This window comes from Astyanax mexicanus, chromosome 15 (genome assembly GCF_023375975.1).
Source record: "Astyanax mexicanus isolate ESR-SI-001 chromosome 15, AstMex3_surface, whole genome shotgun sequence".
Lineage (NCBI taxonomy): Eukaryota > Metazoa > Chordata > Actinopteri > Characiformes > Acestrorhamphidae > Astyanax > Astyanax mexicanus.
In genome coordinates, this window is record NC_064422.1 from 16,385,496 (window position 1) to 16,412,435 (window position 26,940).

The 26,940-nt window shown below is 36.5% G+C and overlaps 2 protein-coding genes across 16 annotated transcripts in view; both read left to right on the plus strand.

Annotated features, from left to right (window-relative positions):
* LOC103038321 (calcium-activated potassium channel subunit alpha-1-like) overlaps window positions 1–12,595 on the plus strand; it is a 162,206-nt gene extending 149,611 nt beyond the window's left edge. For 5 of the 15 annotated variants that reach the window (XM_049464508.1, XM_049464513.1, XM_049464516.1 and 2 more), the window contains 3 exons: window positions 294–515; window positions 7,450–7,481; window positions 11,763–12,595. In XM_049464508.1, the coding sequence (XP_049320465.1) occupies window positions 294–515; window positions 7,450–7,481; window positions 11,763–11,782 (274 nt within the window). In that variant the 3' untranslated portion in view covers window positions 11,783–12,595. Of the gene's footprint in view, window positions 1–293; window positions 5,658–7,449; window positions 7,482–11,762 lie in introns of those variants that run through there. The other 10 variants (XM_049464511.1, XM_049464514.1, XM_049464517.1 and 7 more) reach the window with 3 other exon arrangements.
* Window positions 12,596–13,985: 1,390 nt separating this feature from the next.
* Window positions 13,986–26,940, plus strand: part of LOC111197390 (uncharacterized) — a 36,873-nt gene continuing 23,918 nt past the window's right edge. Inside the window, exons 1-4 of the mRNA XM_049465053.1 lie at window positions 13,986–14,815; window positions 14,858–17,962; window positions 20,223–20,314; window positions 23,217–23,333. Of these exons, the coding sequence (XP_049321010.1) occupies window positions 23,258–23,333 (76 nt within the window). The 5' untranslated portion in view covers window positions 13,986–14,815; window positions 14,858–17,962; window positions 20,223–20,314; window positions 23,217–23,257. The remainder of the gene's footprint in view (window positions 14,816–14,857; window positions 17,963–20,222; window positions 20,315–23,216; window positions 23,334–26,940) is intronic.

The window sequence follows — 26,940 nt, forward strand, 5'->3', positions numbered from 1 at the left end:
ATTTAAAAATCAAAAAAGTCGAGGTACAAAATGCACCAATCACCTTACCCCACACTTAGCAATGGGAGCAGATTTCTTTCACACCTGCAGCAGATCACACTAGAGTTCACTACTAGTGAACCACAGGCCGCAGATTTTAGGGGAACCAGATATTGGTGCTTTGAACTATTTCTAGTTCTCCAAACAGCTTTTACACTTGAACAAATGTGCCAAGCTCGCAGTGCAAGAGCATCCAGGTCTGGTGAAAATGCCCTTACTTCACATTTCTCTCTCTCTGGCTTACTGTCTCTCAGGTACGTCATCACCAACCCCCCGTATGAGTTTGAGCTGGTGCCCACAGACTTGATTTTCTGCCTGATGCAGTTTGACCACAATGCCGGTCAGTCCCGGGCCACTCTGTCCCACTCGTCCCACTCTTCTCATTCGTCCAGTAAGAAAAGCTCCTCGGTCCATTCGGTCAACACCAGCACCCGGGCCGGCCGCAGCAAGAGCCGAGAGCCACGAGACAAGCAGAAGTACGTTCCACTGTAACACCCTGAAGACCTGTCACTATACCTCCTTCTCTCTCTCTTTCTGTCTCTGTCTCTCTTTCTCTGTTTCTTCGTGCCTGTGTGATACGTCTGGCCTCATGCCCCCTGCCGGCCATGAGTGTGAGGAGTGCAGTACGAGTGTGAGTGTGTGTGCGCGAGTGTGTGTGTGTGTTATGGCACACTCTGCGCACTCTCCTGCAGCCGTGTGCCATTAGCATGTGACCTCAGAATGTCGCAGCGTCTCCTTCAGCGCCTGACGAGACTCAGAACAGTGAACTAAAGCTCAGCCTGATTCAGCCCTACACACTCTTAACACATACACCCCATCCTCCGGAGCCTGACACTTGACTCCACCTCACGACTCCACCCGAGTCTCCACCCTGCTGTGTGTCTTCAGCCACGGTTTACAGTTTACGTTAACAGGTGGTGTTTTATTTTCTTCACTGACGATGACGATGATGATGACGCTGAGCCGGACAGGCTGGATGGTTCTGAGAAGGTTTTGCACTGAAACTGCACTTTAAGCACAAAGCGTTTGTCTGTAATCAAGCCATCATGTGTGTGTTTATCAGTTTCTGTATGGATTTGTTTAAACTGCCTTTTTTTTGTTCTGGGAAAGAGTCTCATTCCTCCTGCTGTAGAAACACCAGTGTTAAATTAGCACCTTTTGTCTACATCAGCTCACAAGGGCCTGTATGATGACTTGACGCAAGATTTTCATTAAACAATTCCATTCAACATATATTCTTCAATTGGTGCAACCATGCCACATTTATATTAATTGACCCAGTGATGGGTAGCAACCATACTGAAGCTCAGTGATTACCTGTTCAACAGAAACATAGCCATATCCAAATAGCTTATCCATTTCCATGGCAGCTGCACACTGTTTGAGTGCTGTTGTCTACGTATACCTGCCAACCCTGAGTGTGGAAATGGGACTAGGGGAATTGTGGTGAGCAGATTCAGAGGCTACATCCCACACAGATTTCTGTGATGTAAATCTCTGCTAATACGAGCTGCCTGTGATTAAACTCAGCATGTTTTCTTAATATCTGATGATTAATAGATTAATACATCCTGATCATGTTATGAGTTACTAAGAAAATATAATCCTTAATGGTCCTTTAATGCTGTAGGTTCTCATTTAACGCTGGTGGATTTATTGTACAAAAACTTATAGAGTAGATCCCCCTTTACAGCTCAGTCAAAGGTTTGGACACACCTGACTAAACGTATATTTTTCAAAATATAAAAATATATAATATTACATGTCAAAAACATTTTGAGCTAGAACTTTATATGTAAAATATAATAGAAACATCTGATATTACGTATTGTTTTAAAACTTGATTCTTGGCAAATATTAAGCATTTTATAGTTAATGAAATGGTAATGTAGGCGTCGTCTTTGATCCAGATCTTGAAATGTCTTGACATTTACAGATCCTACTGTGTGTAGAAGAAGGGAAAAGAGGAAAGGTCAGTAAGATAGGTGTTATGTGTAAGTAGAGGTCTTTTAAAAACTTGTAGAAGTTGGAGTGTGGTTTAGGTAAAGGTGACATGAAGTCTACTGGTAGAACTTTCACAGAAAATTTGCATTCTAGTAATTTTAACTTGTTTTATTTCATTTTATCTACCAAATAAAACAATTCTACACAAAATGTTTAGCTTGTCTTAAGAAATAATTATTTTAAAAAAATTATATTCCCTATTTTTCGCACTATAAGGCGTACTATCAATGAACGTCTATTTTCTAATCTATTTTCATACATTAGGCGCACTGGATTATAAGGCTCATTTTAAGAGACACTGTAAGGAATTTCTAATTCAGCAGGTGGGGATAGGACGTAGGTAACTAAGTTAGGTAAAGCTAAGCTAAGTAAACAAAACTGTAATTAAAAAAGACTTTCTTTTAAAGTCAAACGAGCGCTGGATGTTAATCTATACAGATTTCTTTTCTGAAAACTGTTTATTTGGGTGATTAAAGAGCCTTTCCGTTAATTCAAAGTAAGCTTAGATTCCCGAATTAGCATTAGCATTATTGGCTAACCGCCAACAGTCCAATATACACACCTCTAAACTGCGAAAGAGCTAGCGCAGATAGTGGGTAATCCTAATACTGCTCCAGCAGTGCTAGCCAGGGTTAGCAGCAGGCAACAGGCCAATAATACTCACCCCTAAACAGCAAAAGAGCTAGCGTGGTTAGCACTTAATGCAAATGCTTTTCCATCAGTGCTAGCTGGGTTCAAATCAGGCTACAGGCCAATAATACTCACCTCTGAATGGGGAAATAGCGGTTAGTGGCTAATGCTACTCCAGCCCTGGTTCTGGAGAACTAAATTGAAACTCCTGTATAAAGCTGTACTTCAGTGGAGTGGTTTTACTGCCACTTACAACCTGACTGAAAAAGATTCATACATAAGGCTCACCGGATTAAAAGGCGCACTGACGATTTTTGGGAAAATGAAAGGATTTTAAGAGCACCTTATAGTGTTAAAATTCGGTAGTAAAATAAATCACTCCCTCCATGTAATATGATGTAAAACATGTTTGAAAATAAGTTGTAATTGAAGCAAACCAAGAATTAACTAAATAAAACTAAAACAATGTAAATTGCGATTGCAAAAGTGTGTGAAGCAACATCAAGGCAGAGTGGATCATCTTTGAAGGTATCTATCTTTTTTCAATTTGGAGGACTGTGTTTAGATGTGTGTCCAAACCTTCGACCTGTGCTGTGTATTCTGTCTCTCACGTGAAGGACTGATGCCATGCTTCAGTATGTTTCTTCAGATTCCTTCTGAAGAAAGAGCGTGCAAAACTTATCAGGCATTTGATCGGTAATGTCCGATAACTACTACGGGAGCCTTGAATAAAAATCGGGAAGTAAAGTCCAATTCATTTATAAACCATTTAAATAACACTGTTTATGATTCCAGAAAACATGTATCTCACATTTCACTGTTTTATTTCTGTCTTGTTAATGGAGATGATTTGATATTACATAAGATAAGCCTGATATAAATCTACAGAAATGTTTTTAAAGCTTCTTTCAGCAGGATATAGGTGTTACAGCACCCTCTAAAGGTGACATGGGGGATGACATCAAAATTCACACAATCGGCCTTTAAGACAACAGACACTTGTTTAGGAAGCTTTAATAAATTGTAATAAAGGTTGAAGTGAGCTGTTGTGAAGGGCTTATGTAGGTGTTATTTAGCTTTAAGAAGGTTCTTTTGTGATGTTGGATGTGATTTCACCTGGCAAAGTCTTATAAGAACTGCTGTTTGCTGGAATAAGCCAGTAGGAATGTTTTTGTAGGTCTTTTGTAGGTCTGTGTCACTCATTATCTCAGTCATAAAATGCATCTTTAGATGTTTTACACTTGTCTAAATAATGTAAATCTAGCTAGGTCTGTCTCAGCGGCCGGAGTCCGAGAGAGCACAATTGGCTATGCTCTCTCTGGGTGGGTAGATGGTGCTTTCTCACCTCATAAATCCCATTTTGAGATTTGCAGGCGCAGTCTATTAGCTGGTGTATCATAGCTGGGATTGGGGCGCTTTCCTCTGAGCACGCCTAGTGATGCTGCACTGATTGGCTGCAGTTGGGAAAAAAGCAAAGTCTGACTTTACATACGCTCGTCCTCACAATCCTAGTGTAAAGAGCACTACTAGTGATAGTGGGAGTCCTACTGAGTGGGTGGATACATTGGCTCAGATAAACTGTGGAACGGATTGGGTAAAAAAAATATATAAAATTAAAAAGTTTGGCAGTTGAAGGGTTTTCCTCCTGCTGTAAAGTGGCTGTTTTAGGGATACAAGGTTTAATGAAGATTTAATGAACATGACTCTTCTAAAACATTAAATATTTCAATAATTTACCAATAATTACCTAATCAAAAGGTAACAATTTCATGGGATATTAAACTGTAGCCAATTGGGTAAAAAAATCAATAAAAGTTAATCTATAAAAAATTTTAATAAAGTGAAAAATAAAAAGTCTGACAGGTTTTTTCTTGAACATGACTCTTCTACAACATTAAATATTTCAATAATTTACCAATAATTAACAAATTAAAGTTAACAATACTATGGGATGTAAAACTGTAGCCAATTGGGTAAAAAGAATCTATAAAATGTAATCTATATATTTTTAAATAAAGTAAAACATAAAAAGTCTGTCCGTTTTTTCCTTCTCCTCCTGTAAAATGGCTGTTTTGGAGATACAAGGTTAAATGAAGATTTTATGAACAGGACTCTTTTAAAACATTAAATATTTAAATAATTTACCAATAATTACCAAATTAAAGTTAGCAATTCTATGGGATATAAAACTGTAGCCAATTGGGTAAAAAAAATCTGACATTTAATCTATATATTTTTTTAATAACGTAAAACATAAAAAGTCTGTCAGTTTTTTTCTTCTCCTCCTGTAAAATGGCTGTTTTGGAGATACAAGGTTTAATGGAAATTTTATGGACGCTAATCATCTAAAAAAAATAATTTTGTTTTTGTTTTAACTATTGTTTTTTTGGAGCTCAAATCTAATACATTTATTTTAGTTTTTGGGATGATCCAGTCTAATCATGTAATTAAATGCACACGTTTATTTTTTAACAGTTGCTAATCGAATATGAAGAAGTTTCTATGGTTAGTAAGTGGATTTTCAGACGTTTCCTTCCGTATTTTTGTTAAAATAAAAAAGAAATCTATCATTCTCACTCTCATCCTGCTCACCGTCCCACCTAAAGTGATTTCAGTATTTTGAAGGCTGTTGTTTCAAAGCTGAAATGAGGCTCTGCTGCCTTTGTCAGGTGGTTCAAAGTGAATATAAAGTACTCATTTTATTGAGTACGCGCAAAAACATCTTTCACCAAGTAAACTGTTAAAACTACTTGTGCTTTTAACTGTTGATCATGAATCATGTTTCATTTCTTTGTTGATTTTTCTGTTTATATTCATGTTATGTGCTAGAATTCTTGGACCAAAGTACTATATATTTTTTTTGTTTTGTTTTTTTCTGGTTAATAAAATTTTAATCATGTGTATACCTTCCATATATTAATGATGAAATAGTATACTCTATATCTTAAAAGTAATCCTAATAAAATATCTTTTTCTGTATTAAAGAGATGAGCAGGTTTTTGTATTTGTATTTGTTTCAGAAAATATGAACTCCAGTTTTATATTCTTTAAAGCTGATTTTTTGCATGCAGCTATATAACAAAACAGCCTGTAGAAAACACTGCCATGCTGAAAGCGATGTTAAAAAAGTGTTTGCCCTTTCATGATTTCTTTTTATTTTTTTGCATGTTTGTCACTTTTACATGTTTCAGATCATCAAACAAATTTAAATATTATTCAAAGACAACACAATCAAACACAAAATGTAGTTTTTTTAAATAAAGGCTTTTATTATTAAGGGAGACAAAAATCCAAACCTATATTTTCCTGTGTGAAAAAGTGTTTGCCCTTAAACCTAATAACTGGTTGTTTCACCTTTAGCAGCAAAAACTGCAATCCAGCATTTGCAGTAACTTGCAATGAGTCTTTTACAGCACTGTGGAGGAATTTTAGTTCACTCTTCTTTACAGAATTGTTGTAATTCAGCCATATTGGAGGGTTTTCCAGTATGAACCATCTTTTTAAGGTCCTGCCACAACATCTTAATAGGATTCAGGTCAGGACTTTAACTAGGCCACTTTAAAGTCTTCATTTTGTTTTTCTTCAGCCATTCAGAGGTGAACTTGCTGGTGTGTTTTGGATCATTGTCCTGCTGCAGAACCCAAGATAATTTCAGCTTGAGGTCACGAACAGATGCAACAGTGGAATTCATGTTTTCATTTATCACAGCAAGTCTTCCAGGTCCTAAAACACCAAACCACCCAAGACCATCATACTACCACCACCATGTTTTACTGAAGGTGTGACGTTCTTTTTCTGAAATGCGGGTTACTTTTGCGCCAGATGAAACGAGACACGCACTCAACTTTTGTCTCTTCAGTCCACAGAGTATTTTTCCAAAAGACTTGGGGAACGTAAAGATCTTTTCTGGCAAAATTGAGACGAGCTTTAATGTTTTTTTTTGCTCAGCAGTGGCTTTTTTTTCTTCTTGGCACTCTGCCATGTAGGCCATTTTTGCCCAGTCTCTTTCTTATAGTGGAGTCATGAAAGCTGCTGACCTTAACTGAGGCAAGTGAGGCCTACAGTTCTTTAAATGTTGTTGTGGGGTCTTTTGTGACCTCTTGGATGAGTTGTCGTTGTACTCTTGGGGTAATTTTGGTTGGTCGGCCACTCCTGGGATGGTTCACCATGGATAATGGCTCTCACTGTGGTTTACTGGAATCCCAAAACTTTGGAAATGGCTTCATAACCCTTTTCAGACAGATAGATCTCAATTACTTTCTTTTATCATTTTTTTCTGATTTTTTTATATAAGCATGACGTTTAGCTTTTGAGTATCTTTTGGTCTATTTCACTTTGTCAGGCAGATCTTATTAAATGTCTTGACTGATAACAGGTGTGGCAGTAATCAGGCCTGGGTGTGGCTAGAGAAATTGAACTCAGGTGTGAAAAAACAGTTATGTTTTAACACTTTTTCACACAGGACCATGTAGTTTTTTTCTCCTTTAATTATGAAAACCTTTATTTATAAAAATTACATTTTGTGCTTACTTGTGTTGTCTTTGACTAAATTTAAATGTTTAATATCTGTTTGATGATGTGAAAATGTTAAGAGTGACAAACATGCAAAAAAAAAACAACTTTTAGGGCTCTTTAGGTCTGATAATAAATTTTATGCATGTGTTATGTAAGTACAGTATGCTTTATTATATATTATATAGAGTTTTGCACAGTTCTGGATGTAGTAAAGGTGCAGTGTGATCAGTTTGATTTACACAGTGTGCTTTTTCTCCAAAGTGCAGCCTGGAAGAGTAGAGGCGGGGTCACAGGTATGGACATAAACATGCATGACACCCCTGTCCCAGCGCCTCATAATGCAGTCTATTATGAGCGGGACACTGATATCACATCAGTTAGTAAAGCAGCTGTCATTTCTGTGCTACCTCTTTGCTTTCTGCCTGAAAGTGAAGATGCTCAGGGTGTCAGTGGTCGCATTAGAAACATCTCAGCAGTGAATGATGTGGGTCTGACCTGCATGTCTCAGACTGGATTTGACCTTAAATCTGATCTAATGAACAGATTCCACATTCAGTCTTCAACTGATCATCTCAGATTTGCCCTATACAGTTAATAATGCTAGTGCTAATATGGTAAAGTTAATATGATTCAAATATTTTACCCAATAGAATTTTCTGTTACTGTTATTTACGACATGCTCAAACAGTAAAACTTTGTAATGTTTAATAATAATAATACCTTATTTGATGTCAATTATTCATTAGTTTAAAAGCTTAAAATTAAGTCCAATTATAGTCCACTATGTTAACCCTTTCATGGATGAATTATGTGAATTATGACAACATGAATCAAGATTAAGTGTTAGGCTGATTATTAAGTTGTTTTTTATAAATATATATATACAGCTTTGGAAAAAAAATGAGACCTTTGAGTTTCTTTGATTTTACCAAATTAAAACCTCTGGAATATAATCAAGAGGAAGATGAATGATCACAAGCCATCAAAACAAGCTGAACGTTTGCACAAGGAGTTAAGGCATAACGTTTTCCAAAAGCAGTGTGTAAGACAGGTGGAGGAGAACATCCCAAGATGCATTAAACCAATGATTAAAAACCAGGGTTATTCCACCAAATATTGATTTCTGAATTCTAAAAACTTTATGATTTGAACTTGTTTTCTTTGCATTATTTAAGGGTCTGCAAAAAGCTCTGCATCTTTTTTGTTATTTTAGCCATTTCTCACTTTCTGCAAATAAATCCTCTAAATGACAATATTTTTATTTGGAAATTGGGAGAAACGTTGTTGGTAGTTTATAGAATAAAACAGCAATGTTCATTTTACTCAAACAGATACCTATAAATAGGAAAATCAGAGAAACTGATTCAGTGGTCTCTTATTTTTTTCCACAGCTGTATATTTATATTCTGAATGAGTTACTCCACTCATAACTTTGAAAGTTAACTTAAAAGTATTGTATTAATGACACAGTGAATGGAAAAAAATATATTTTACAAATAAATTTAATAAAATAAAAGTAAAATTTAAATAAACCAAATATTTATTGCAGAGATGCGTTTGGATTGATGGACCTTGATCTTTCTGACATTTTTGACCTTCTTTTGGTTTTCTTCTATGGCTATAAAAATAGAAATTGCTGTCCACCATGCGCGAAAGGGTTAATCCTATATATCCTTGAAAGTAATGTAGATGCTACCCTAAAACTTGAACATGTTCTCCTGTGACACTGATGTATCTGGAATTATGATGCACATCTGAGATGTTCACATGGGCCGACCCAGTCTGACTTGCTGGAGCCGTTGGATGTTTGGTGCTTCCACTACACTGGGGACTGGTGTACTGCTTTACGGTTCTGGTGCTGTAGATGCTGCATGGTGTTCTCCAGGCTTTAGAGCATGATGAATCCAGGGCTTCAGTCCTCCTGAACCGCCCAGGCGCTTCAGGGCCGTCGCATGTGTAGTGTTCAGAGGAACTGCCTGCTGAACTGTGCTGAACACTCGCTGTTTCTGTTTTTCTACACTGGCAGTATTAAAAGAAGGTCCCAATATGGCGTCACATCAATGTCAAAAGTCTGTGCTGCAAAAATACCAGGTGAAAAAAATTAACCAGCGTGTTTTAACATTTTGCTTGTGTAAATTAACTTCTTGCGAGCGCAAATGTGAAGCTCGCGAGCACAAAAAAGGGGGAGTTGTGTGTGCGCTGAACAAAATACTGCTCTCAAGCTTCATTTTTCTCCTCTCGGATGTTTATTTTCCTCTCAAATTCACAGTTCTCCTCGCATGCCATGCAAATTACCTGCAGCAGCAGTTTGTGCTCCAGTTAGTTTTTTGCCCTCGAGTTTTGAAAGGAGTGGTTTTGACAGTTTGGGGGCGGAGTCAAGGTCGCCTCCCTCAGCGAATGCTATGGTTTGTGACGGACCACATACCTCCAAGAGCCGGAGGAGGGTGTAGAAAGAAGGACAGCAGGAGAGTTAGCTAACTGGCTAAAGTTATGATAAAATCTAAACAACCGGCCCTCCGGTGCTATTAGCCTGGGTTTAGTGCATAACTTTAGCTAGTTAGCTAACTCTCCTGCTGTCCTCCGGCTTCTGGAATAGGCGGTCCATCACAAACTCTGGAGATATCAGCCAATAGCATTCGCTGAGGGAGGCGATCCTGACCCCGCCCCCTAACTGTCAAAACCACCCCTTTCAAAACTCGTGCGCAAAACACTCAGTCGAGCACAAACTGCTGCCGCAGGTAATTCGTGTGAATTCGCATGGCGTGAGAGGAGAACTGTGAATTTGCGAGGAATAAAAAATGAAGCTTGACAGTAATATTCTGTTCAGCGCGCACACAATTCCCTTTTTTTGCTCACGAGCTTCACATTTGCACTTGTGAGAAGTTAATTTACACAAGCTAAACGTTAAAACAGCTGGTTCATTTTCTTTCACCTGTTATTTTTGCGCCCCAGACTTTTGACATTGACGTGACGCCATACACAGATGTTCATATTGTCAACCATTGACTTGATCTATAAAGAGTGATCATGTGAGAGGCCACAGTGTGTAAAGAAGGTCAGGTGATGCCTTAGCAACAGATTTAGCCCTCTGTGGTAGATTTTGGCCCCATTGAGGAAAATGTGGAGAAAAAAAAAATAATATTATATAATAATAATATAAAAGGTGTGGACAGCAGTGAAGAACATGTAGAAGCAGTAAATTAATGGTTAATCTAAACTTTTTGTCAAGTCAAGACTTTTCTGTTGTGAGAAAATGCTGTTAAAGGCTCTATATGTAGACTTACCATTTACATCCTTTTTCATATATAAAAATAAATAAGGTAAAATAAATGGCATTATTTTATACATTTTAGACATGGATTCTGTTTATTTACTACATTTAACAGATTGAAAATAAACAAGATATTTAAATAGTGACCATTGTAATTTTTCAAGTAATTCTAAATATTTTTACACATCTTTATTCTAAATGTATTTTATTTTAAAAAGTATTAAATAAAAGTAAATAAGTGTTTATTTCCTCAGTAAAACCCTTTGTGAAAAAAGTATACTTACATTATGCTAAAATCTCCTCTGCTGACAACTTGTATGGAGATGCGGATTTCATGTTCCAACAGGACTTGGCACACTGCCCACACTGCCCAAAGTACCAGTTGGTCTTTTAGAATATAAAAATTTTCTGAGACACTGATTTTTTATGAGCTGTAAGCCATAATCATCAACAATAAAATAAATAAACACTTAAAATAGATCATTCTGTGTGTAATACATCTATATAATTTTTTTTTATGATATTCAAATTTTTGTACATGTATGTGTGGGCACAAATGTTAACCAAAATATTCAAAATAGTTGAGCAATGTTTAAAAATATCCAATTTTACATGAAACTGACTTTAAACAAGTTTAAACATAATTGTTTAACATATTTTACAGTGTGGTTGGGGTGTCCAGGAGAAATCTGAAACAGAAATTTGTTCTTCAGAGTAGCTCACAAGATTTTCAAATTCTTGTTACTTTTTTACTGTATGTTTATGCATATTTGCATATGTGTACTAATGTTCTGCTATGTAAATGTATTATTAAATAAATTAATAATATTTCCAGGCAGAAATATTATTGTAGAAAGTATGAGTAAATGAGAAAAAATATGTAAAAAAAATACTAAATAGTGTGAAGATGTCCAGCACTGATACACACTCTTATTGTGTGATTTACTTTTTTATTTATGTGTTTTTGTGCTTGTTAGTTTGTTTGATGTTTATTTGATGTCATCATTCTCAAACATCTACGTGACGCTTTTTTACTGCCAGTGTTTTTTTTGTCACTTTTTACGTGTTAAAGAAAATTAGATTTAAGCAAAAAATTCAGTATACAATCTCCAAACACTTGCACCAAGTGGACCACCCTGATTGACCAAGTTTGTTGGAGCCAAATTCTTAAAAATGTTTAAATATAAAACTCTCAGATCTCTCTGCAGCTGAGTTAAGTGTATGTGACTACGAGACTGATGCAGGTACTTCTCTTCTGGACCTTCTCTTCTTTTCCCCTCACTGTAAAACGTCCACTCACCAGAAGACTCAATACCAAGATAAACCACAGGAAGCCTTCACCAGGAACATGCCAATCAAACCCAACGTCACCCGATCAACATCCCCATCTGATCAACCCAAGCCATTCGGTACAAACCCACCCGATCCACCAGAGCTGAGGAGCAGAGCTGAGGATCAGTGAAGATCCTGGACTCTACTGATACTGTGACTGTGAACTGGATCATTCACACACATTTCCATGCTTTAATTTAGTCATTTATTATACGTTTTATTTCTGTTTTTTTTTTTTTTTGCACTCTAAGTATTACCGGAATTCAAAGACAACGATTTTCTTAAAGAGTTGCACTTTTATAGCCGAGTACAGTAGAATGTATTGTAAATACAGTAGAGGAGGGCAGACAATCAGAGAGATCTTCTTCACTTGGTTAAATAAATGATTACAGTTTTATATGTTAAATATACATATATATATACAGAGGATATGTAGATAACAGACGGCCGGACTCCAGAAGCTCCTTATTTTAGGGAATGAAGGCCTCCAGGAGAGCAGGATCAGGTAGCAGCTGGTAGATATCAGCTATCTATCATATATATAGATTATGCTTTAGAACGGATCTTCAAGACCATGGGCCAGATTCTAAAAACTCACTACAAGAGCTAGTGTGGAATTAAGGGATGATAAAAAAAACGTAATAGTCAATCAGTCAGTCAGTCAATCAATCAATCAATTAATCAATCAAGCAAGTGTTATTTTCACTTGGTAATACACTCAGGGTAACCCTCAATTTCAATGCAGCTGAGCTTTTACAACTTTAAGGGGCTAAAAATTTAAATCAAATATTAATATTTAATCAGGTAAGCTAAACTGGTAAAACAATGGTAAAAGCATTAGAAAAACAAAAAAAACAAGATTAAATATAAAATTGCAAAGAAATCAAATAATTCTGAATATAATTATAAGTGGACAGGCTGAAATGTAAAGCTATAATATAAAGAAATAAATAATTAGAATAATAAAAGAGAACAAACACTAATAAAGAAATGGAGGACTGAAAAATCAATTAGCTAAAAATAACAAGATAATAAAGAAAGTAAATGATAAAAATAAAATAAAAGAGTATAACAGAAGGAAGAAAAATAATAATAATAAAAAGGTAAAAGGCCAAAAATAAAATTAAAAAAGGATGAAATAAATAAATAAAAATAAAAAATAAAAGACAAAAACACAATTAAAACAGTTACAGGCTGTCTGAAGGTGGTAAGAAACTAAAAGTTTAAAATGATTTCGTGACACCAGTGAGCTTAAGTTTTAAAATGTTCTGTAGCTAAAAGCAGCAGTAATAGTAATACATTCTATTGTTTATTGCCTATTTTTTATTAACCATTTATTCCCTTCAATTACAGATAGACATTTATAGATTTATGACAAAGCCTCATCTGAACCAGCTGCTGAATAGTACGTTTCCGGGTAAAAGCTGTTGAGTCTAAAACTGTAAACATGACAACAAACCTTAGCCAGTTGATTATATATTGTCCATACAAAGCTTCTCCAGTTGACATATAAAAAAAGAAGATGTTGTGGCTTTAACTGGTCCTGCAGTACAAGATACTGTCAAGGCACTATGATCACGTGGTTCACTGGTGCAAATCGCCATCAGCAGCCGGAGTCCGTAGAAAATGTGTTAAAATGAGATAATTATCCTTCTACATTCTACATTTGGGCTAAAATTGATCTTACTTGTTGCTTAATTTAACCCTAACATCATTTTATTACTGTTATTAGAATCTGTGGCCAACAAATGGAGTATTTGTTAAAGAGTTATTAGTATGCATTAACAGCAAATGCGCTTCATAAATACTTTATTGACACTTTATTACATTAGTTCTTATGGTGAGTTTTCAGAATCTGGTCCTAGAAATGGTCTATAAATGTGGGACAAGCTCTACAACCTTTGCCTTAAATGCAGTAGACTAGACAAAACTATTGATCTGACTCTTTTGTGTTGCCGGATGTGATTTTACTCAGAGAAACAGAGAATCTCAGTACGTGTGCTGACTTTGATCTGTGATGAATTTTATACAGTGGATCTTTTCACTTTAATCACATTAATGTAATAAGTAGGTGGAATAATTCAGAGTATACTGAAGCCCATTCAAAGAGCCAAGAGCCTTGTTGAGGCTGAGCTGTCCACATTTAATTTCACGCCACAAGTCGCAAAGTGGGAAAAGTGGGTCCTCGTTTGGTCAAAGCCGCTACACCGGGTTGGCATTGAAGGTGATATGAGCTTGGATGTTCTTCATAGCCGACCTGAGTATACTGCCTAATAATCAGAAATGTGTAGAGCAGCAAAACCTTAGGAAATTAAAAAACAGAAAAAGTACAGAAAATCGCCATCAGCGGCCGGAGTCTGAGAGAGCGTGGTACAGTATGTCATGCTCTCTGGGTGGGTTGGGTAGGTTGTGCTCTGTTTCCTCATTACTCCTGTTGTGATGATGGGAGGCACAGGTATCTGTTGGCTGATGTAGCAGAGCTGGGAACTAGCATTTTCTGCAGTTGGAAAAGAGGTGGAGCCTGACTTCACATGTATGACAGGATACATGCACTGGTCTTATCACTCCTAGTGTCAGGAACATTGCAGGGAAAGGGAGATTAGGTAGCCTCCAAATTTCAAATTTAGTAGGAAATTGGGTCAAATTAGCTAATTTGGTCCAAATTTGGTCCAAATTTGGGTTAACATTAGGTAAGTGGCCTTTCACATTTGGTTGCAAATGGGGTAAAATTGGGCCATTTGCATTCAAATTTGGTAGAAAATGGGGTAAAATTTAGTAATTGGCCTTCCAAATTTGGTACAAAATTGGGTAAAAATATGCTATTGGCCTTCCACATTTGGTTGAAAATGGGGTAAAATTGGGTAATAAGCTTTTTAAATTTAATTGAAAAATTGGGTCAAATTAGGTATTTGACATTTTAAATTTGGTACCCAATAGGGTAAAATTAGGTAATTGCCTTCCACATTTGGTTGAAAATTGGGTAAAATTAGGTAGTTGGCATTTCAAATTTGGTAGGAAATTGGGGTAAAATTAGGTAATTGGCTTTTCAAATTTGGTTGATATGAGGTAAAATTAGGTAACTTGCATTTCAAATTTGGTAGACAATGGGGTAAATTTAGGTAATTGACCTTGCAAATTTAGTAGGAAATTGGGGCAAATTTGGTAACTGGTCTTTAAAATTTGGTTAAATATGGGGTAAATTAGGTAATCTGCATTTCAAATTTAGTAGAAAATGGGGTAAAATTAGGTAATTGGCCTTTCACGTTTAGTTGAAGAGAATTAGGTCATTTGCATTTTGAATTTGGTAGATTTTTTTTTTTAATTAGGTAATCGACCTACATTTAGTAGGAAAAGGGGGTAGAACTAGGTAATTGGCCTTTCAAATTTGGTTGATAATGGGGTAAAATTAGGTAATTGACCTTGCAAATTAGTAGGAAATTGGGGCAAATTAGGTAACTGGTCTTTAAAATTTGGTTAAATATGGGGTAAAATTAGGTAATTGACCTTCAAAATTTAGTAGGAAATTGGGGCAAATATGGTAATTGGCCTAATTTTAATTAGGGTAAATTTAATTATTTGGTTGTTTAAATTTAGAAGAAATTGGGGTAAAATTTAGGTAACTGACATTTCAAATTTAGTAGAAAATTGCGTAAAAGTAAGTAATTGGCCTTCCCAATTCGGTAGAAATTGGTGTAAAATTAGGTAATTGGCCTTCCAAATTTAGTAGAAAGGATAAAATTTCATAATGTGCATTTCAAATTTAGATGAAAATGGTGTAAAACTGGGTAACGGGCCTTCCAAATTTGGAACAAAATGGTGTAAATTATGTAAGTGTCCTTCACATTTAGTTGATAATGGGGTAAAATGAGGCCATTTGCATTTAAAATTTGTTTAAAAAATGGGGTGAAATTAGTTAATTGGCCCTTAACATTTGGTAGGAAAAAGGGGGGAAATTAGGTAATTTCAGTGCAATATACTGATAGAGGGAGCCGCAGATAGTGTCGAGAGGGAAAGTATATAAAAACATCAATGCTTTACTGGTTTTCTGGTTTACTGGTTTTCTGGGTTACTGGTTTCTGCACATCTCTGTCTTTATTATAAAGCAAATCAATCACAGCTCAGTCCTCAATAGGCTACACCAGTGGTTCTCAAACATTTTGTATGAGATACAGTGAAATAGCAGTACAGTGGAACAATACATTTTCCATAGGGTTACTTCCTGTTCAAAGATTGCTCCATCCTAAACTAGGATTGGGTGTTTTAGATGTCATGTGATTTGATGACAGGTTGCCACAGCTTGTGGTGTTACCCCATAGATTTATTCATTTATTGATTTGTTGGTTCTTTTTCAAAGCTTGACTCTTGACCTGCCCACAAACTTAAATATATTCTGGCACATTTCATGTATGACCAGTATGCTAATTCTTTACAATCAATGGGTTTGTTTGAGAATTTAAGAGCTAAATTGTGGCTCCAAAGCTAACTGCTAAAGTTAACTGTTAGCATATTAGCACCACCTAGTAGTGCACCAACAGATCCCTCTGGTGGTCCCACAGTTTGAGAACCACTGAGGCTTGGCTGAACTAACCCACATATAATAATAGCAGCATAACTCATTCATAACAACAGCTAAAAATACTAAAATCCTTTTTTTTATTTTACATTGTTTAATATAAAATTATTTATTTATTTTATAATACGTTTCCACTGAAATGTCTATGAGGGTTTAAAAATCCAAATGTACAGATGTAAAAATTATTTCACATTAAAAAAGCATAAAAATAAACATAAACAAATAATAAAAGTGCTCTAACTCTGCCTAATAAACAGCGTTCAGTTACTGTGTTCACGAGTGCTACTTTTCTGTTCCACAGAGCAGAACTGAGTGTTTTTTTTTTCCAAGTCAGCTTGTGCTCATTATAGCTGCCTGCAATTGAAACCCTGCATTTCATTTACACTCCAATGTTATAAAGTGAAATGTCTCCACAAATCGGACTTCTTTTACTGGGAAAGTCAGGAGAGCTTCATCAATTCTGAGTTCAGAATTCAAGATGGCTTCCCCCTGCTTCAACAGTAATACAAGCAGTAGTAATACAGCACCCTCTATAAGTATTGGCACCCCTGGTTAAGAAGAGTATTTTTTTTCCCATGTTTAAGAGTGAGGATAAGAAAAATAGGCCTCTGTGTAACACCATATTTATACCCCAGGGAAACAGGAAGTACTCATTAAAAGGTTCCTAGATACTTTGATTCACTTTATAAACTTTTAAACAGTAAAAAAAGGCAAAAATGGTTCAAATACATTTATTTCCAAGAAATTGTTAAGGGTTCCAATAATTGTGGAACAGATAATTTTATGAAAATGTATTATTATTTCTTAGTCAGGATTTTTCTTTATTCACTTGAGTTGAAGGTAGCTTTTTTCTAATTTTATTCAGAGTGAGATTATGCTTCTGCAATAAAAATTACATTTATTTTAAAGCTTTTAAAACATTTTAAATATGGGTGTCAATTATTATGGAGGTTGCTGTACAGTATAAACTATACAGTTTACTATCAATTCTACATAATCAATGTCCAAAATAAAAATGTGTAATTCCAAAACAAAAATCAACTTTACAGGAAAAGATTTTAAACCTTCTTAACTTTCCATGAAAGTCACTGTAAGAAAAGTGTTTATTTCAGGTCTTTTTGGAGGGTTTCTATTGGTCCTTTCATCAAGAAATTAACAGTTTGTGCTTTTTAATTTATGTAGTAAACAAACATCTCCAAAAATGGATACTTGTTTTTAATTTGACAGCAACAATATATGTATGTCTTAGTGTCTGATTAAATAAGTCATATACACAGAACTGTTCAAGTTCTATCTGTAGACATGTTTCCATTTTAACCTGGAAAAATGCTAACAATGCTAATCTGGGAAAATGCTAACAAGAATCTAGCGCACAATAATTGCTAACTGGTAAAGCTAACCGTTAAAACTGTTAGCAAAAAACTGTTAGCATGGGCAGAATCGACAACTAAGAAGCTACTACTGACTCAAATGTGACTTTTTTTTAAATTGATGCTTTATTGATTTTACAGTTGTACATTTGTACACATTTCTGTTTTGAGCATCATCTAGTGCACCACCTGGTAGTGCTACACACATCGCAAAAAAATTGACACAGGGTAAGATACAGTTTGTGTTTTCCAATTATTTAGTAAACTAAAAATCTTCAGAAATGGAGACACTTGTTTTTTATTGGACAGCAACAATATATTAGTGTCTCATTAAATCAGTTGTACGCACTATGTGTGGACATGCTTCGAAGCTTAACTGGAAAAATGCTAGCAATGCTAACCTGGGAAAACGCTTACAGGAACCTAGCACACAATAATTTCTAACTGGTAAAGCTAACCGTTAAAACTGTTAGCAAAAAACTGTTAGCATGAAATGGACACTTTTTTTATTGGACAGCAACAATGTATTATTGTTTCATTAAATCAGTTGTACACTATGGGTGGACATGCTTCCATGCTAACCTGGGACAATGCTAACAATGCTAACCTGGGAAAATGCTAACACGAGCCTGGCACATATTAATTGGGACACATTTTGTTTAAATTTGCTATAAAACACAATGGTAAATGATGGTTAAACCAGTTGTGGTAAACTCCTAAGTCTTTAGCTAGTCCAACTGTCATGTGGAATATTTCTGGAAATGTATTTTTAATAGCACAAAATTATCTAAATTAAGTTAAACTGGAACACATCAGCTCAAGTCTGAAGTTATTTCCAGCTCTGATATCCGACATCTGAGGTAAATGGAATGCAGAGTAACCCAGTGCACCGATGAAGAGTTAAGAACACTGTTAGCTTTGAAACGGTCTGAGTTTTTGTTGATTGATCAACATAATATTTCTGCCTTTTTCCCGTCTGTGTTCACTTTCCAGTCTGAGCTGTACTGAAATAAGCTTTATCTACACAACCAGACTAAACACATGGAAGCAGTATTTCCATATTAACCTAGTTTACCAGAAATCTTAGATCTAAAACACAACGCAACGCTGGATATTAGACACAATAAGTAGATGTAATTTCGGAATGTACTGGAAACCCATACGCTGTTAAAACCCAAATGATTTGAGTCTGTTTTACATAAAATTGGATATTTCCAAACAATACTCAACAATTTTGAGTTAGTTGAACATTTGTGGGCACATGTACACTTAAACTGACATCTGAGTTTAGTCTGTTGCCATTGGCAGCTTCTTTTCCATTGGCTTCTGTCTCAATCTATTTGCATACTTGGTGTGTCCAACAGTTTCTTACAATTACCATCAGTGTGTAGTGATTCCCCCTGGGCCACCTTAGAAATAAATCAAGGTTCCCTTTAGTTGTAATAACTTGATGTTCTCAAGTTTTCATTCCAGTTTACTTACCTTTTTTAAGGCAACAAGTTTCCTCAAAAATTTTAAGTAAACATAACAAAAAAATTGTGCAAACCGGCTACCTTAAAAAGATTAAGTAAAATCAACTTATACGGTCTTACAGTATAACAGTAATAAAAAAGTTAAATCAACTTTAGTTGTAATAACTTGATGTTTTAAATTATGCTAACTTACGTTTTTCATTGCCCATTACTTAACTTTTTTAAGGCAATCGGTTTCCTCAATTTTTTTAAAGTAAATTCAACTTATCCAGGCCTACAGTGTAGATGTGGTGAAGATAATTTAAAAGTTAAGATAAAATAAGTTTTTAAAAAGCTTTAGAAAGTTTCCTGTGAATTCTTCAATAAATAGATGGGACAGTGAGGATAGATGGGACAGTGGGGTTTGATAGAATGGGGTCAAATGACCTATTAAAAACAAGTTTTAAATAGTTAAATAGTAAAAGAATGTTCTGTAAATTATTCTATGCCAAACTCACTACACACACCTTTTACTTCAGTTTAAAAAAGAAGTGTTGCTTCCAGGCTTTTGGTCTGTAGTGTTTGTGATGTCATTGGGTGCTGGCATTTGGAACATCCAAGCCGTTTTAACCCTGATGCCAGCACCGTGCCAGCAGACGACCAAACGACCAAATGAGGACCCCCAGAGCCCACTGCAGCGAGAAGTGGCCTACCATTAAATCCACAGTCACCCAGTTACAGTGCTGAGACTGAGGCACTGGAAAGTGAAACACAGACCCCTTCATTTTAATTGTGTTACACAATAAACATATATTACATATATTTATGTTAATTAAATCCGTATACCAGAGCTTATTAAAAAGTCATAGTTCATGTTCTTTTTGTTTAAACATAACATACGAAAAATAGGAAAATAGTAAAATACTGACTATACAAAATCTACTGACTAAAATGATGTATATGATTTTATTTTGTATTTTCACATAAATAAACATAAGTGTTTGTGTTGGTAAGTGTGTTTGCAAACTGTTCATTAGGAGAAAAGGAGAAGAGTGATTTGGGTTTATTTAATGGATGATGATGAAGATGACGATGGTGTTGATAATCGTGTCCCGGTGCCACTCTAACGGTAAGTGTGATAAATCCATGTAAAGCTCAAACAAGCCTAGAGGTAAATAAGTTAAATACAGTAACATTTACAGTTCAGGCTAGAAAAAGTAAGTGAATTCTTTGCACTGTGGATGTTATCTAATGTGCCCACACTATAAAAAAACAAAACTTAAAATTGTTCTCCTTAATGTGATTTTTAAGTCCACTGTAAACTAAAGCAAACTTATCGTCTCAGTTAACCTTAGTAATTTACTTTGGCAAAAGTAACAAATTGTAGATGATCCCTAGTTAAGGTCAAGCCATTTAGACTTTTTACTCTACTGAGCAGTAGGGCTGCAAATTTTTGGGAATCCCACAAGTCGATTCAGAATCGATTTTTGGGGTCACAATTAGATTTTTTCTCCCATTCTTTTAAAATTGGTTAGATTTTTTTTTCATAATCCTCCATACTTTAGCGACGCAACAACAAACACTGTAACACGACACTACATGCCTCTCTGTAGCCTAATAGGGAGAGGCAGTAAGAGCAAAAACTTTTCCTGTCCTGTTGCTGTCCTGTAGCTTAGCTACTATTTTGTGGAATTCATCAAAATGCAACAAAATGCACTTTTTACTTTTACCAAAATCGTTAAATTACATAAGGCATTACCTTTTGGTGTAATTTTGGACAATTTGTAAAACCCTGTTTTTCCATAAAAATTACCCAAATGAGTGAGAAAATGCCTGGGCATGTTGAATTGTACCCAATTTCATTCCGATAAGAAATAAAATGCACTTTTAATTTTTTCACTAAAATTGCAAATTATGTAAGGTGTTTTGTTGTAATTTTGGGCCATTCGTGAAACACTTTTTTACCCAAAAACTGATTCTAATAAGCAAAAAAAGCATGGGTATGGTGAATTGTATCCAGTGTCATTCAGAAATGAATGAAATTTGCCAACATTGCCAACAATAATAAAAAGATATGCGTGTCATTTTCACACCTTCAGGGACTCTAAAGGGGCTACCAACCCTCTCCCTATGATTCCAGCCCCAAACATGACTCCGCCCCCTCTTTGCTGACATTTCAGCCTTGTTGGGACATGGTGGCCATCCACCATCCATCCATCCATCCATCCATCCATCCATCCACTACTCCATCCATCTGGAGCATCCAGGGTTAATGCACAACATTCACCAGTAAACATGACGGTTTGGAAATTAGTCTTCATGTATGTCTGGGTAACTAAAATAGTAGTTTTATGGACCACAACATGCCTCTGGAGGATCTGACACCTTGAGGTTTGCGGGACTCCAGAGGCACCAGCAGCTTCAAATACCTGTTTGCTGGTTTGTAATGGTATTTTAGTAGCTGCTCTCCTAACCCGATAAATTTGCCTGGCAGAAACCTTCCCAATTTTGCCTTTATCTGCACAAACCCGTCTGTGCTCTGAATCAGCCACAAATCTCTCCACAGTACGAATGTTTTCAAGAAATATCTAATGTTTTCATACCTTGTCCAAGGTATCGCACTATTTCACAATTTTCAGCAGCGGAGAGATCCTTTGTCTTTGCTATGTTGCTTAAAACCTGTGGCCTGCTTAATAATGTGGAACAATGCATTATGGATTTTTATATAAAAAATATACTGCTGTCATTGGGAGGTTTGTTCAATAAAATTGGATTTATACTTGCATCGACCATTCAGGAAAATCTGTGAAAAACATTAACTGCATTATATTTTGGAACATGGTGTAAACTGTGCTCCCCTTTCAAGGATGTGGGCGCTAAGCTGCGGAGGCATTCTGCTGCCTTACATTAATTATTATGACTTTATTCTCATAATATTACGACTTTGATTTTACAGTCAACTGTACTTCAACGCTGTTGTAGTCATTACTTTTTGTTTTTTCTTTTTATGTTAGGTTTAACACCAATATTTGTACTTTGAGAACTAAATGCATAATATGATGCAGTATGAGTTAAGGGGCATGTCTTTTTCTTTCTTCAGTTAATATATGTAAAAGAATCAAGAACAAATGCAGGAAAATAAAAGTGGGATTAGGTTTGAAACTGGGGGGCGCCGAGTGGTCCAGCGGTCTAAAGCACTGCCACTATGAGCGGGAGGTTGCAGGTTCGAACCCCCGCTCATGCAGTTTTGCCATCAAGCTGCCGGCGCTCAGAGGGAGCACAATTGGCCCTGCTCCCTCTGGTTGGGTAGATGGCGCTCTCTCAACACATCACTCCTAGGAGTGATGTTCGCAGCACATGGCGTCTGTGAGCTGATGTACCGAAACCGAGCCGCTGCGCTTTCCTCCGAGCATGCTGTGATGCTGCTCGGTAATGCTGCATCAGCAGCAGCTCCAAAAGAAGCGGTGGCTGACTTCACATGTATCGGAGGAAGCATGTGTTCCTTCACCCTCCTGGTGTGTTGAGGCCTCACTAGTGATAGGTGGAGTCCTAATGAGTGGGTTGGGTAATTGGCCGTGTAAATTGGGGAAAATAGAAAAAATATATAAATAAAATTATTTTAAAAAAAGAAAAAAAAAAAGGTTTGAAACCGGAGTAAAAACTCTGCAAATCAGACCTATCTTCTACCTTTTGGTAATCAAAACCATAAGTATTTAGGCCTATATTTTTAATTCTTCTTTTTTTGTCTCAACATTGAATAGCGTTCAAATTCTATCTAATGAATCTAATGAAATCTGGAAGTTACTTTATACAGTGCAAGTGGGGTGTTGGCCTTGAGACAGAGTAAAACAGAAAGTAAAGCATCATCTATACATTCATATCATCTTGCTCAGACTCAGAACATCCAGACCAGAGGCAGGTAAGATTGAGTGTTATTTGTATTTTATCTCTTTGTATTACAGCCATATTAATTATTTATTGATTCTTTGTCTGTTTTTCTGTATGTGTGTGTTTGTGTTTGTGTAAAACAGAAGTCAAAGAGAGCTCAAACTGAGTAATAGACGGGCTCAGCATGATCAGCATGTCCGCAAAGAAAAAGAAATGGGAAAAGGAGAGGCGGAGTAAAAGAGAGATAGCAGGAATCGTAGGTATGTACAAACTTCTTTTAGGAGACAAATAAAATCATTCGGAACACAGGCCTTGTTTCCTTCTCTAAGAAGGCTTTGCTTTGATTTTTCCTTCACATTACCCGAGATGGATGTTCTGAGACTAGTTATGCACGGATCAATGCTAAAATATTGTTCTCTGATACCTGATCTTTATGCTCTTTTTAAATCAAAATATTGATCCGTTTGATACTTTAGTCATTTGAGAGTATATTTATATATCACTAACAGGAACACAGTGGAAAGTAACTAAACTACTGAGCTCTTGTCTTGTCTTGTCTGGTGGGAACTACTTTTTCCTCCGCCTGGGTCAGTGCATAATGCGTGAGCACTGCGGCTCGCTGCTCAATCACTCACTCAGTCTGTACACAGTGGCGGTGCTGAATCATGTGTGAAGCTGTTTCAGGACGCCTCTGGTGGAGTCCTTCAGTGCTGCAGGCTGGCACTGTATCCAGATACAGAGGGAGAAAATGAGCAGCTTTAGGCAGCGCTGGTTATGAAATAAATACATGCTTTAACAAAAATCTGCAAAGGTTCAGCTTAGAGTAAAAATATGTGTATCACTGAGGTGATTTATTCAGGTAAGGTTTCCTAAAGAACTGATCGTTTAATTGATAATCTAAAGTAGATTACATATAGTAGGCGTTATTAAATTATAGTAATTGTGATAAAACTTTGGGTCTCCCTATATTATAAAAGTTTGTATTACCTTATCGTAGGTTATTTGGAGAGACTACACGCATAGTTGAATCTAAATAGGATTAAGCGTTCAATGCAGAAAACCCCAATCATACTTCCAAGTTTAAAATAAATGAATACATAATTTGGATGTCTTGTCTTTTTTAAGAAGCTATGATTTGAAATACACTTCATTTTAAGATTTACCAGACACATTAGGTGTATTTACCCAAAGTATCGGTATCGGATCAGTATCGCCAATACCAGCCTGAATTTTACTCTGTATCGAATTAGAAAGGAAACCGGTGGTATCGAACATCCCTATCTGAGACATGATTATGAACAGGTCTAATGTTCTAATGGTGGCAGGGAGATCTCAATCGTGAACTGAGTTCAGTCTCACTGTTAATGGCTTTGTTAAGCTAAGTTGCGTTTTTTTCTGCTGGGTCAGTAGAGTTGGATGAATTTACTGTGTTTAAAGTCTTTAAAACACTGAGGGCTTTATCGTACACCCTGTTACATCCCGTCAACAGTGTCTATTTTCACGAAATATATCTACGCCGATGGGCGTGGTGGTCTGTAAGTGAGGTGAGTTCAGGTGAAATGGAAAACAGGTGTGCCACTGATCGATTTAAACGCTGACAACAATCAATCGTCACCGGTCCATACCTATGCAGTTGCACCGTGTAGACCCCCTGCTCCTTACACACACACACACACTAATCAGTAGTAAACAGAATAAAGAATAAAATAAAAGTGGTGTACCTATAAATTACCTGCTGGTGCACCTTCACAACATTAAAGCACAGCTTAGTTTCTTCTGCTGAGACGTGCAAAAGCGCCGCACTGTTAAGATATTAACGTGCCAAAGTCAGAGCACACCTGGCTCTTAATGGGAATGACAACTGGCACACTGATCAAGCTGCGCAATACACAATTGTCCGGTGCTCTATATATCGCTAAAATAGAGCCCTGGTTCTCTTCCACAACACACTGCCTTGCCACTGTATCAGTAGCTCAGTAAGCTGTCTAGTGTTAGTCCTGGCTTCATTTGAATTTGTTTTGTATTTCGCTATTTGCAGGTAAGAATGTATTATACATAATAGATTACTATGACAGGCCTGGAAAAGCATCTGCTGAAGGACCATATGCTGAAGCAGGGGCGTATGCATGTGCTTTCGAAGACAAACCTGGAAACCGCGTCCCGAAAGCAGGAGTCTTCGCTGAGGCTGGAGTAGGACGAGCTCGAGCCGAGTGGAGAGTCTGTGAAGCTGAAGCCAAAGGTCCAAATGCCTCTGCAGGAGTTCACGCTGATATTCTGGGTGTCGAGGCCGAGGCTGCAGCTAGTTTAGGACAAGCCCGAGCACAGTTCAGCATCCTTGAAGCCGAGGTCAAAGGTCCAAATGCCTCTGCAGGAGCTCAGGCTGGTATTGAAGGAGTAGGTGCCATGGCTCGAGCTGAGATCGCAAGTGCATCAGCATCTGCTGGACTAGTTGGAGTGAAGGCTGGAGTGGGGTTTGATACTGGTGTTTCAATAAATCCTCTGAAATTTTCTGCTGAATGTAAGGTCCTGGGCTGCGGATTGTCTCTTGGTGGAAAAATGTCAGTTTCATTGCTGGGAAGTGAACTAAGCATTAATCTATGGTAAAAAAAAAAAAATCATAAATTTGAGTTACATTAAGTAAACAAAACAATATTAACTGCAATTGTGTGCTATTGTGTAGAAAAATGTAACTTTTCAATAAAACCTTTAAACTTGTTTACTTTCATATATAAATTGAAAAATGCATTTAACCAGCTGTTTTACAGTTTGGTTACTACTTTGCTTTGATTCCAGCCCTGACTTTACAGCAAATAAAGAAGGCTGTCCAGGCCAATATTCACATCATTAGATACCTTAACATAGCCTATACACATGCCAACACACAGACTTTGGGAAAATATTCTGTGGACTGCTTTGCTGCTATACTGTAAAAAAAAAAAAAAACGTAAAAATGTTCTTCTTAATGTGACTTTTAATCGGCTGAACAATAAATATTGAATTGCACCATAAACTATAGCAAACTAATTTCTTCAACTAACTTTACTAACCAAGTTTCATGCTAAAAGTTGGCGTAACTAAATCATTTGTGTTGACAAAATGTACAAATTGAAGTTTAACCCTAGTTGAGGCCAAGCCAACCTAATGCTTAGTTTGACTCTTTAGTTAAACGGGGTCTACTGAGCAATTATGCAGGGGTTTCACCTGATTTGCGTGCTATTTGCATATTGGGGCATGTCCTCCCATCTCTCACTCACCATCAGTGTGTAGTCATTCCCCACAGGCTGCTGCCTTCTTTTGGGATTTATTAGTGATGGGGAGAGGAAGCTTTTAAAGCTTCTTCCTGATTGTGCCGAAAAAGATTTGAGGCATTGAAGCCTCAGAAAGAGTGACATCTGGTGTCTGAAATAAATTATTACAGCCTGCACTTTATCACCAAGCAAATGAACCCTGTGAGATTTACTGATCACTCAATATCTGCTCTGATCTGCTGATAACCCTCTTTAATGATTAAATTGATGCAATAAATACTTGGTTGTTGTCATTATTGAAAATTACAATTAATATAACGTTTTTCTTTTTAAATGATTAGAAGACATATTTTTTCAGTGTATAGTGACCCTGGCATTTGAACGAGTGTATGTGGTTAAAAGGATAGTCAGCAGAACTACACACATTTCCTAGAACCTGAATGAATGATGCCAACTAACAACACAAATTGTATTTTTAAGTTGGTAAGACTTAATAATAAAGTTTTTTATGCATATGAAACATGCATTATCTGAACTAAAGATTTCTAGCTGGCACAACTGACCCCCCATAAAAGAGAAAATTACTCCAGGACCCCCTGAGAAACTAACCCCACCCAGA